This window comes from Micropterus salmoides, unplaced genomic scaffold (genome assembly GCF_014851395.1).
Source record: "Micropterus salmoides isolate LMB-PRFRI ecotype aquatic unplaced genomic scaffold, ASM1485139v1 Ms_hic_scaffold_14, whole genome shotgun sequence".
NCBI lineage: Eukaryota > Metazoa > Chordata > Actinopteri > Centrarchiformes > Centrarchidae > Micropterus > Micropterus salmoides.
The window spans coordinates 21,309,794-21,321,243 of NW_024040485.1; the positions used below are offsets into that span (position 1 = coordinate 21,309,794).

At 38.7% G+C, this 11,450-nt stretch overlaps 2 protein-coding genes across 2 annotated transcripts; one reads left to right on the forward strand and one right to left on the reverse strand.

Annotated features, from left to right (window-relative positions):
- Positions 1-167: 167 nt before the first annotated feature.
- mrpl34 (mitochondrial ribosomal protein L34) lies at positions 168-1,900 on the reverse strand. The gene is made up of 2 exons (XM_038718323.1): positions 1,769-1,900; positions 168-893 (listed from the first exon to the last, which is right to left on the reverse strand). The coding sequence occupies exons 1-2, from the start codon at positions 1,813-1,815 to the stop codon at positions 572-574; spliced, it is 369 nt and encodes a 122-aa protein (XP_038574251.1). The 5' UTR covers positions 1,816-1,900; the 3' UTR covers positions 168-571.
- Positions 1,901-3,449: 1,549 nt separating this feature from the next.
- On the forward strand, positions 3,450-10,493 carry abhd8a (abhydrolase domain containing 8a). Its single transcript, XM_038718324.1, has 5 exons — positions 3,450-3,837; positions 6,470-7,296; positions 7,437-7,607; positions 7,825-8,041; positions 8,225-10,493. Exons 2-5 carry the CDS (start codon positions 6,479-6,481, stop codon positions 8,435-8,437), a joined length of 1,419 nt encoding a protein of 472 aa, XP_038574252.1. The 5' UTR covers positions 3,450-3,837; positions 6,470-6,478; the 3' UTR covers positions 8,438-10,493.
- Positions 10,494-11,450: the final 957 nt, after the last annotated feature.

Genomic DNA, 11,450 nt, shown 5'->3' on the forward strand with positions numbered 1-11,450 from the left:
TCCTACTGCTTTTAGTTAAATAAACCTGAAACTCATAAATAGTAGATTGCAGTCAACCCTAAGAGATCAAAATTTAGTCTCTTGAGGGAACAAAGAAAAAACCTTTGTACACAAACTACCTTTGGGAAGCAGTGATTTTTTTGTTTTCAATCACAAATGCAAATACATTTAATTCTGCAGGGATGGTTTTTATTTCAAAGTCAACCAGAATTGGCACTTTCACTTGAGAACAACTAAGATGACGCAGTTTTTTAAAGACAAAAATTGTCTTTGAACCAAATGATTTCACACAAGCAAAGAAAAAAAAAATCCATAAATCTACTAACATTTAATGTTTATGACCAAAAGTTTTATGAATGACAAATAGGGTGAAACTAGAAGGCTTTCATTTACCCAAGGCATATGCAACTTGTTTGTTGACGGCCCGTTTTCATTCTCCCATTCATTATTAATGCAATGGGAGTACCAATGCCCAAACCCACACCCATTATCACCAGTTAACCAATACACAAGTTCTTTGCAGAGCCAATGTTTTTTTCCCTCAGTCTCGCAAGTTTTGCAACAGGAACTTTTAGTGTGAGAGTGATTTCCGTCCCTTCAACATGCGCCGTAGAATCACCTCGATGCCGCCTTGTGAGCTGATCCTCTTGATCCATCCGTGTGTCCTCTTGCGTTTGATGTTCTTGGGCTGATACTCTGTGCCTCTTTTCCGTGTCCGTACCTGCTGGTATTGCCACGGAAGCTGTTGGAACACTCCTGAACCCTCAGCTTGTAATGAAAGTGGCCCACATCTGGAAATCTGGGCTCCTGCAGCTGCCCTGGGCACAATCCAGTTGCTGAATAATCTAAGGTGAGAAGTGCCAGTTACCACAAGGTTTCTGGCAGGGATGCTGCTGAAAGAGCACAGATGTTATGAATAAATGTTATTGTCTCGAAATTATGCCAAGATAGTGCCGTGATTACACTCAAGTTGAAATACATTTATGGTGCTGCTACTTAGTGTGGAGTAGTCTCATGCATGGATGTCATGCCTTGGTTTCAGAGAAACCAAAAACGAAGTATGTAAAGACTGAAAACAAATCTTAACTACTACTTTAAATCTTTAAATCCTCTTCCCCTGTAATATGCTTGGACAAAACAAATTCGGAGTAATGTACAAGTAAATAACTGCCACATGGTTTTGTTTTTCTTTAACATATAGTTCTATTATTTTATAACTTGCATCTGTTGATTCCATATTTCTATATTTTTAAATCAAATATTTATGTCAACTGTAAGTTTATGTCTAGCACTTAATCACCATAGCATATTCCTCGTACCTGTAAAATACTACATGGTATTAAAACTCCTGATTCTGATTCTAAACCACATCAACATGTGATCCCACTCCTTCAATATTAAGGATCGTATTAAGATTATTCACATGACATGTTGTTCAGTCCTTTATAAATACACAATGTGATTAAATGGCTATTTAAAGTCTAGAAATGAGGACAGGAATTACAAAGTGTCGATCTCTTTATTGTAAAGATGTAAATCAATACCGTCGTACATATATTGATGGGAACATTGGTTTGATTCGCTATGGTTAAACTATAATTGAATAACCTAACTAAATATATTATCCAATCAGCAGGTAAACCAGCCAGCTTCCTGCATGATTAACTAGCCACGCTGCTAACGTCCTGCTAAGCTATCTTGCTAATGGTAGCGTTGTAAACAAAAACCTCTGGCTTTATCTCGCATGAGAATACGTGAACTCTGTTACCTGATGAAATGGGTTATTCCACGCAGTCGGGAAAAAGACGACAGCATAATGTTAATTTTTAGATTCTTTATACAGTTGACATGCGAACAGTGAATGTCACAAGTATGTCTCACAGCCTGTGTTTATGAATCAAAATGATTGGCTCACACCTTTCAGCCAATTGAAATGCTTGTTGCTGGAGAAAACCAATATTTTATGCCCCGAGTACTGCCTTTCAGGTTAAACTCTTGGTTTACCGACCGACACACAATGTCTCACCAATAAAACGGTTAATTAGCAAGGATAACTGATCCAACTGTGAGGCTCAATTTTTGTGTTTAATGTCTGCCAGACGGGAGATACTAAACAAGGTAATCAATGAGATTTGTAAGAAGATTGTGGGGAAAACTGCCTGGCAGGTTACACTCGGGGGTTAAATGTATCAAAACTATTACCTCCGTTGTTTCACACATTTTATACAATTTATGCTTAACTCTTACAATTCTCAGTGTTTGAAACACTCTCAGTACTTTACTCTAAGTGCATTAATCACAAGTGAGTATACACCTCATTTAACTTGCAATAGGTTTCACTCAAATGTCAAAATCAAATAAATGTATTAATCAGTGCTCCACCGCTACCACAATGTAATTCCCTAGAAGAGGCGAACGGCTAAATATAAGTGTGTTCATTTACTTAATTTCTCATTTAGACTTAGATTCAATCGCCCAATAAGGCTAATTTCAAATATTATTTTAAGCCTGTAGAAGAGAATCCATCAGAACCTATGTCATACAAGCACCAGTTTCTACACAAAGCACATTTTCCCAGTTTTTTTCTGTAAATACTCTTACATCATGTACCATTTATAGCTAAACGTTACAGTTACAGTAATGTCGAAATACAACCAATTAAAGCAATTTAACACTATTAAAAAACAACAACCTATGTAAATCCTTTCCATCACCTCAGTGACCATTCAAACACTCCAGTGTTTCATAGCATGTTATCTGCCTCCCCCTTAATACCTCTGCCCGGATGTCCACACAAATGTTTGAAAGGTTACATTTGGATATCTTATTTTTAATGTGAGGATTGTGCGCTAATGTGGGAGTGCAGGATTCCCCACAAGCTATTTGGCAGGGTCATTGGTCTAATTGAGTTTTGAACCATTTTATTAAAATACCAATGCCGTTTCATAAACAAAATGCAGTAATTGTCATTAACACTGGCTGCCAAACAATAACAGAAAGTAGGCTACACAGATGTTGGCTCAAAGGCTCTCCTCCCCATGGACGTCATAACTGTCTGTTCAGTGACAGGCACCGGACTGCACCAGTACCATTTTTTATGCGACTTCAAGAACACCATAGTCTAAATGGTTAAAACTTAAAGGTCATTCCTTCAGTGATGCAGCAACCACGCTAACACCGTTTTCAGGTGTCAAATTATAATGATGCAGTTAAGGATGATTTAAACCCATGTATAGAATTGGAAATGTGGTCGCATGGCCATGTGTTAGAATATTTCGATAATTATCTAGCTGGACTATCATTTTTGATCATTTCTATCACTATCCTTGACCACACGCACGCGCCCACCCGCACGCATTTTGATATTCTATCAGCCTTGGCAACAAGGAAACAGGCTTCTCCCATTGGCCTCCTCTCAGTGTTCAGCTGTCTGTTATTCGCCCTCCTCACTGCCACTCAGGAGCGAAAATGCCCGGAGACTGCTGTGGCTGCTGCGGATGGAAGGGCAGCAGGGCTGGGTAGGGTCTGGTCTGAGTGCGCAGTGGATGGTGAGGGAGAAAAAACCCATTGGCGTTTGTTTTCGTGATGGGGATCATATTGAGATGCAATTGGCACACTTTTATGGATGCATGCTTTATGATCAATTCAAGCCCATCTGTGTTCAGTGATAGGAGCCTGATCAGGCAAATTAGAAGCGTTTACTTTTTTGTAGCATCTCTAGCGTAAACAAATTGTTGCACCAAATGCAACGTTTTCCTCAGTTCAGTTTCGTCGGCCCTTGACTGTCATCTTTTGGTGCATATTTCTCTTAAGCCTTCATCGTCAGTAACTCTGCAGGTAAGGAATCGATTTTTATTGCATTGCGTTGTGCTAATTAGCCGATGTTTATTGTGCACCATCTAGCCAATCGCATCAATAAGCAGCTGCACAATGCTATTTGTCTTGTGACAGCGCAAAAATAATAGATCTGTCAATAAAAACCGTAGCAATTATGGCCTTACTCACTAGATTGCCACTGATTTCTAATCTTTTTTATTTGTGATGCGACACTGTTAATTGGGCCTATTTATGACAATAAAATGTCATTGGCTGTGCATTTTTATTGTGAAAAAATTTGATTTAAGCTATACATAAAATTATTACTAGGTCCTACTACTGCGTTTTATGGCTTGAGGATTCTGAGTAAAAGGCTTGTATAACCGCAAAGCTATAGGACGTCTGTGAATTAGGCCTTTTTGAAAAGACAGAAAATAGTTTATAATGGTCTCACGTTTAAAAATAAACGCATTTCACATGTAGATATGATATAACGACTGCTCCATACTGTACGGTGTATAGACCCATGTTGTGGAAATAGAGCAGCACACTGTGTACCAAATGTGTGTCACTGTAAGACTTGGCAGACATATCAACCTAAATATTCTGCAATGCAGACAAAAATAAAAAAAAATATGGCTGAGTAACCTTCAGCATGTTTGACTTTAGAATATTTCAGATTCTGGTCCACTTGTTACCCTCTGCCACATTTAAATCCGGGTTGACCTAATTGTCTATAGATAGTAGGTCATGGGGAGAATCCCTGATTTAAATGGCAGGGATGTTAGTGTGTTAATGAGGTGTAGTGGCATCTCTACCAGGGTCATCAAAATTTTTAAACAAGGTCTGGTGATGTCCTGCCATGCTGTCAAATGGGTTCAGAGGACACCTTTATCTCATCATGTACAACTTGTCTGATTGGTTCATAATAATAATAGATAGATAGATAGATGATAAGGACACACTGCAGAATTGATACTTTAATACTTTTGATACTGTTTTATGAAATAAAAAAACACATTTTGAGACTTAAATGAAGCTCAATGCAGTTCATAAGACTGACAGCTGAGCTGCAGGTTGGAGTGTCTGCTTATTGCGCCAACGCTCCATTTTGATGTTTGCTGAAAGACAGTCCTCTGAGTCAACACTCACTTGGCTGCAGAGTGAAACTGAATAGCACTTGATGCACTGACCTTCAGACCATCCTTCCACCACCAACAACAGCATGCAGGCAAACACACACACACACACACACACACACACACATACACAAGTGTTCCTCTATCCCTGTGGGGACACCTCATTGACATAATGCCTTCCCAACCCTTTACCTGTTACCCCAACCTTAAACCACTACAACTACATGCCTAACATTAACTCTTACCCTAAACTTAACCTAACTCTAACATGAACCAAATGTTAACCCTCAAAAAGCAGTTTCGACCTGTGGGGACTTCAGTTTGACATTGACTTTGACATCAGTCCCCATAGGTTATGAGTTTATAACATAATAATAATAATAATATGCATCAGAAGAAATTAGAATTAGAATCTAGAATTGGTTTCAATATATACACTTGAAATGACTTTAATTTGGAATAATTATTCACTAATAAAAATATGGAATCCCAGCATACATGATTAAAATAATCTTTATCAATGTAACATGATATGCAATGAGCAGTAATGTGAAATCTGCCCTGTGGACAGTAATGTGCATACTGCGCTCTGTTTCACAATTTCTGTAACCAGGATACAATAAAACCTCACCGTGTAGATGTGAGTTTTCCCACACTGTTTCCTAGAGATAACCAGCCTGTGTTTGTATGAAATGTGAGGACTAACGAAGCTTTAGTTGTCAACAACTGCCAAAATACAGTTTGGCTGGACCTGGGCTCATCTCCATTGGAAACAATATAGGGTGAAACTAACTGATACCATACCGTTATGAGACACACTGCATAATTTGCAGGCATGTATACAGTCATGCCCTATGACTGGTGTTTTCTATTTATGTATATCCTGGTTCTGACCATGTGAAAAAGAGGGGTTATTAATAGTAAACGTCTAGGTTGGCATGTGAAGGGTCAGTGTTGACTGACATTGAAACTGTAGTGCGGCACAAGTATTGTTTATGAACTTGGAATCCCTGAATGTTAAGCTGCTTTGTCACCCAGGTAAGTGTGCTAGTAGATCTTTACACTGGCTGTTGGAGCAGCACTTGTACTGACCATGGTATTTTGAATTTGCATAGAAGTTTGGAGCCTGTTAAACTGATAGCACCCTTGCTCTTGGTGTGTTCTCACTCGTACTGGCTGTGGTCTGATGAAAGGATAAAGAAGACCATTTCATTGTAACTGTGTTGCTAAAAAACACTGCCAGCCTGGACCCACTTTCTTCCAGTTGAGCTGTTGACATTTGCAAACACTGCAACAAATAAACCTGGAACCATTAATAAAGCATATGTTTGAAACTGTGTGAAAAAAGTTGTGAAAAGCTAGTCAAGGGTTATACCCCTATGTTGATACATTGTCTGCTTTTCCCTTTTTCCACTTTTCATAAACCTACATAATCTGTGTTTTTAATTATATTTTAAATTAAGGATCTGACTAATGATGTGCTTTGTTGTACCTGTGTGATATTGTTTATGCAGGAAAGCACAATGCTGACCAGTATCACCGAAGGGATTCTGTGCTGCCTGACTGGGAAGGCTGCCAGTCTGGTCTTGCCCCTGGAGTCATCAGAACCCTCTAATGGTTTTGAGTTTGTGGAGGTGAAACCTGGGAGAGTCCTACGGGTGCGGCACATAGTCCCTGAGCGTCAGCCTATAGTAACAGAAGAGCAAGATGCAGGCAAGGAGAAGACGGAAGGCGACTGTGATGATGACGGCTCTCCTGAGGATTCTAATAATGAGAGCAAGAGCAGTGTCCACTGCAAGAGGAAGATCACAGTCTACCGCAATGGCCAGCTTGTGATCGAGAATCTCGGTGATGTTTTGCACTCTGAGATCCTGCAGTGTCAGGATGGGGATCTGGAGCCTTGTAGCACTGTAGAGGTGGAGCTTGCTGACTACAAAGAAATGCCCTCTTCTCCAGACCCCAACCCTGTTCCTCCTCCAGTTCCTTCACCTCTTGGGGAACAGAAACCTGCTCCGCCTCCTCGCCGCCGCCGTCGTAAGCCCAAACGCACTGTGCTAATCGACTCAAAGAGGGTGATCTCAAGCTGCAAAGGGACACACTCAGACGTAGCGCTGTTCTTCATGCATGGCGTGGGGGGTTCTCTGGACATTTGGAGTAGCCAGATGGACTTCTTCTCTCGGCTTGGCTATGAGGTCATCGCGCCTGACCTGGCGGGACATGGCGCCAGCACTGCCCCACAGATTGCAGCAGCTTATACTTTTTATGCCCTTGCAGAGGACCTTCGTGCCATCTTTAAGAGATATGCTCGTAAACGCAACATTCTCATTGGCCACTCATATGGGTGAGGATTTGTGAGATGCCTTCATTAAATATCATTCACTACTGGAAGCAATTCTTCGGTTTCTTTGCTAGTTGTCTATCTAGTGTTGATAAACATGCTGTTGTTAACATGCTGTACCCATCTCATTATACCTTCTCCAGAGTGTCATTTTGCACCTTCCTGGCCCATGAATATCCTGATCTGGTCCATAAGGTGGTGATGATCAATGGAGGGGGTCCCACAGCTCTTGAGCCCAGCCTATGCTCCATCTTCCAGCTGCCATCTTGTGTCCTGCACTGTTTGTCACCCTGTCTGGCCTGGAGCTTCCTCAAGTAAGATCTGCAATTATATATAATAATTGCAGATTTATATATATAAATCTTTATATATATAAATTGACACTAGAGACAGTGACACATCACAGTAACTACTCTCATTGCTAACCAAACAATCATTGCTAGAAAAACCTTAAAAAATAAGGGGCTTTGATCATCAAACTGTACAGGTAACAGTTCCAAGTAACACTTTCTTTCTTTTTCTGACCGTTAGAGCTGGATTTGCCCGTCAGGGTGCCAAAGAAAAGCAACTGTTGAAGCAGGGCAATGCCTTCAATGTGTCTCCATTTGTCCTGCGAGCCATGATGAGTGGCCAGTACTGGCCTGAGGGGGATGAGGTCTACCATGCTGAGCTCACTGTGCCCATCCTTCTGGTTCATGGCATGTGTGACAAGTTTGTGCCCATGGATGAGGACCAGCGCATGGCAGAGGTATAGTACATCTTTATATGTGAATGAGTGCTGATTTATCGTGTGATGTTAAATATGAAATGCTGTGTTTGCGCTTAGTGTTGTTGTTGTTGTTGTTGTTGTTGTTGTTGTTGTTGTTGTTGTTGTTGTTGTTGTTGTTGTTGTAATGTAATGGTCTGCATTCATTTTTGGTTTCCTTTCTAGATCCTCCTGTTTGCATTCCTAAAAGTCATTGAAGAGGGCAGTCACATGGTCATGATGGAATGTCCTGATACCGTTAACACCCTCCTCCATGAGTTCTTTCTATGGGAACCTGACATGTCCAAAAAAGATAGCGGCAAGACAGACACAGAGAAGACCGTTGCTCTGAGTGACACTCTCCACTCATTGAAAATCAATAAGGCTATGGACAAATAATCAACAAGGAGTTTAGTTTTATCACAGAACCAAGCAGAAGGCCTTTTTCGGCATGTGTTCTTAAGGCTGCTCCCAGGCTGAGAGCTGTTATTAGCAGGGCCACATCTTAAGGATGTGGACAGCCACTGGTGCTCCAAGATAAAGCAGGACTTAGGCATGGTGCCAACCAGAGAAAGATGGAACGAACATAAAGATAAGCAGGATGGATACACAGTTTCTGCTTTGCTTTTTGATACCAGTTTGTGCTCCATCGCGTCATGTTTGCAAAATGATACAACACCTTGAGGTCAAAAGGACTATGTCCATTCATGATTTGTGTATGAAATGTTTCTGGTGAAGAACTGACTACTACAAGATGTGAAAAACCATGAAATGGTGTGCGAATTTCCTCGCCTTTATCTAAAAATATTCTGTAGTACTGCAGAGCTTCTGTCCTTTACAAAATGGTCTTACATCTACTTTCAATGGGAAACTGGCAAAATAATATGCAGTGAATTGAGGATTTACAGATCTGATTTTCCAGTATGATGGTGAAGGACAGCTTATAATAAGAAAGTGTTGATAATAATAATTTATTATCAAATACTGACTGGATGGTATTCAGAAATGGTTTAAACACATTAAATATATACTGATGTACATGCAAAATGTAACTAAATAATTGCACCACATGCAAACATAGATCATATTATGCCAGAAGGAGAAACTTGATTGTTAATCTGCAATTTAGCCACCTATTAACCACATCCATACAGTGTGCATTGTACACCATATGAAAAATGAAGACTCACAATCACAGCTATTGTCAACATAATTGGCTCATATATTTCCAAATTACAGCAATTAATTTTCCATATGTTGAACTCTAATGTAAAATCTAAATCCAAAAGTTTTGTGTGTCTTTGTAAAGCACAATGTAACCAATTTATCAGTTCATAGTTGCATGAAAATTAAGTAATATTCAATGACAGATGTGTGTGAACTGGTTACCAAAACAAATGCAAACAAAAATGGATGCGAAAAGGTTCTACGTCTTTATTCTAGCAGCCATTTCCTCAATAGTAAATATTATCCTAAGGATACAAATTACTAAGACCCTGCATGAGTTCAGAATATGAAAAGGTATGAAGGTTGTTTTAAACAGTTGCAATATATTCTCATATTGAAAAAATCCCGGTGCACTCTTTCCTTATGAAATAAGTGTTATTTTGCCTTTATTCTGAAATAACAGCAACTGCCATAAGTAATTGTGGTTGTATTGACCGCTTCAAGCTGTTGTGTCTCTAAGTTGATACATGCAAAACAAGAATGTGTTCCCCTACTACTCTCCACTCCACCCTATTTATGTAATAGTGTCAGACAGAAAGAATGAGCTAAACATTATGCTCATTAATTCATGGGTGCTGCTTTGTCTCATAGTGGGACAGTAAGGTGTGAGTAAAAGCACAGTCTAATATTATGCCACGTGACAGTGCTTATCTGTTGACTGGAAAGTTAAAGTGTAAATTGGTGGATTTGTTAGACCGGGTGTAAAAAGCTTAAATTCAAACATGAGTCAGCCAGAAGAGAAAGTCCCCTAAAAAGAGGGACGTTTGTTCTGACTATGCTGGTCTGTTATATATGCATTTTGACAGAATGTGGATGCAACATGACAGGCCTTATGCAACTGGAACAAAATAGAGAGAAATAGAGTGGAAACAAGCTGACCTGGCATTGACACCACAAAAACATTATAAAAACCAACAAGTGCTGCTAATGCAATTGTACTGTATGTCTCCTTTGGTGTAAAAGGTCATTAAAACGGTATGGACTACAGGGTGCACATGTACTTCCTATTAATGCTAAACCTGTGCATATACAAATTGTCAGTGCTCATATGTGCTAAATCTTTTTGTGGTTAACAAAATGTGTTAATGTTACTGTTGCATTTATTCATGGGAATCAACAATATATGCACTGCCTAAATGTAGATGCATATAACATTATATAGCCTATCAAAACAGTTGGATTCAGTGTATGAATGTGCCTTTCCTGGCATGAAATAAAACAGATGTTCACAGTCTACAGGTGATTTTGCTTGTTTGTTTGTTTCCAGTTGTACTGTCAGTGAACAACAGAATAACAATAGTGTCATTAGAGATTGAAAATCTGAAGATGATGCTAATGCAATTAGCTGCTTATTTCTTCATTCTGACAAAAGCTGAAGGTACAAGTGTGACTTGATGCAGGATACAGCCACATGAGTATGAGTATGATTATCTTAAAAAAAAAAATTCAATAAATGCAGGTTCCTTGCCTGTCTACCTAATTAAATCAATTCCCCCAAAATTCCACATGAAAGCTCTTTACGTTATTGTCCTATATTTATTATTTAAAGCTTTTATTTCTTTCTTAAGTTTGTTATAATTCAGTAAGCTATTATTTAATTTACAGTTGCTTTAATTAAGTAAAAAATGACATGGAAAGAAATTACCTTGGGTAAGACTAGGTGGTTGAGTATTACTAACATATTAATCTAATATGTTTAAAACATATAAGGAACCACTCTCTCTATGTATCATTTCAATTCAAAGCTCAGCAACACCAACTGATATATTGGTTAGTTAAGTTAATATTTAAATTCACTACAGACATTTAACAAACATTTAGGCATCATAACAGGAGATATCTATTTTTAATTTACTTAATGTACTGGTTTTATTGTAAAGTGTTTTGGAGTGTCCTGAAAAGCGCTTAAGAAATAATATTATTATTATTATTATTATTGTTGTTGTTATTATTATTATTATGTTATACCACACAGTACACAGTACGTAGTAAGTTCACCTTCCTTCATAACAGATAAATTCAAAAGGGCATTATGACAGAGGTCGTTTGCCAAATGAATTGGAAGAGACAGACAACAAATGGATACAAGGAAATAAAGTATAATATAAAACTAAATAAATAGATACTAAGTACAAAATAGTCAAATAAATTGATGTAAAAAAAAGAAACAGAAAAAAGTGAGCAG

What these genes read in the sequence shown, in the direction of transcription:
- mrpl34 (XM_038718323.1), bottom strand. Translation starts at nt 1,815, where the DNA reads ATGCTGTCGTCTTTTTCCCGACTGCGTGGAATAACCCATTTCATCAG. An exon ending in GGAATAACCCATTTCATCAG is followed by an intron (nt 894 to 1,768) that starts GTAACAGAGTTC and finishes GTGCTCTTTCAG; the next exon opens with CAGCATCCCTGCCAGAAACC.
- abhd8a (XM_038718324.1), top strand. Translation starts at nt 6,479, where the DNA reads ATGCTGACCAGTATCACCGAAGGGATTCTGTGCTGCCTGACTGGGAAG. An exon ending in CTCATTGGCCACTCATATGG is followed by an intron (nt 7,297 to 7,436) that starts GTGAGGATTTGT and finishes TACCTTCTCCAG; the next exon opens with AGTGTCATTTTGCACCTTCC. An exon ending in AGGACCAGCGCATGGCAGAG is followed by an intron (nt 8,042 to 8,224) that starts GTATAGTACATC and finishes TTTCCTTTCTAG; the next exon opens with ATCCTCCTGTTTGCATTCCT.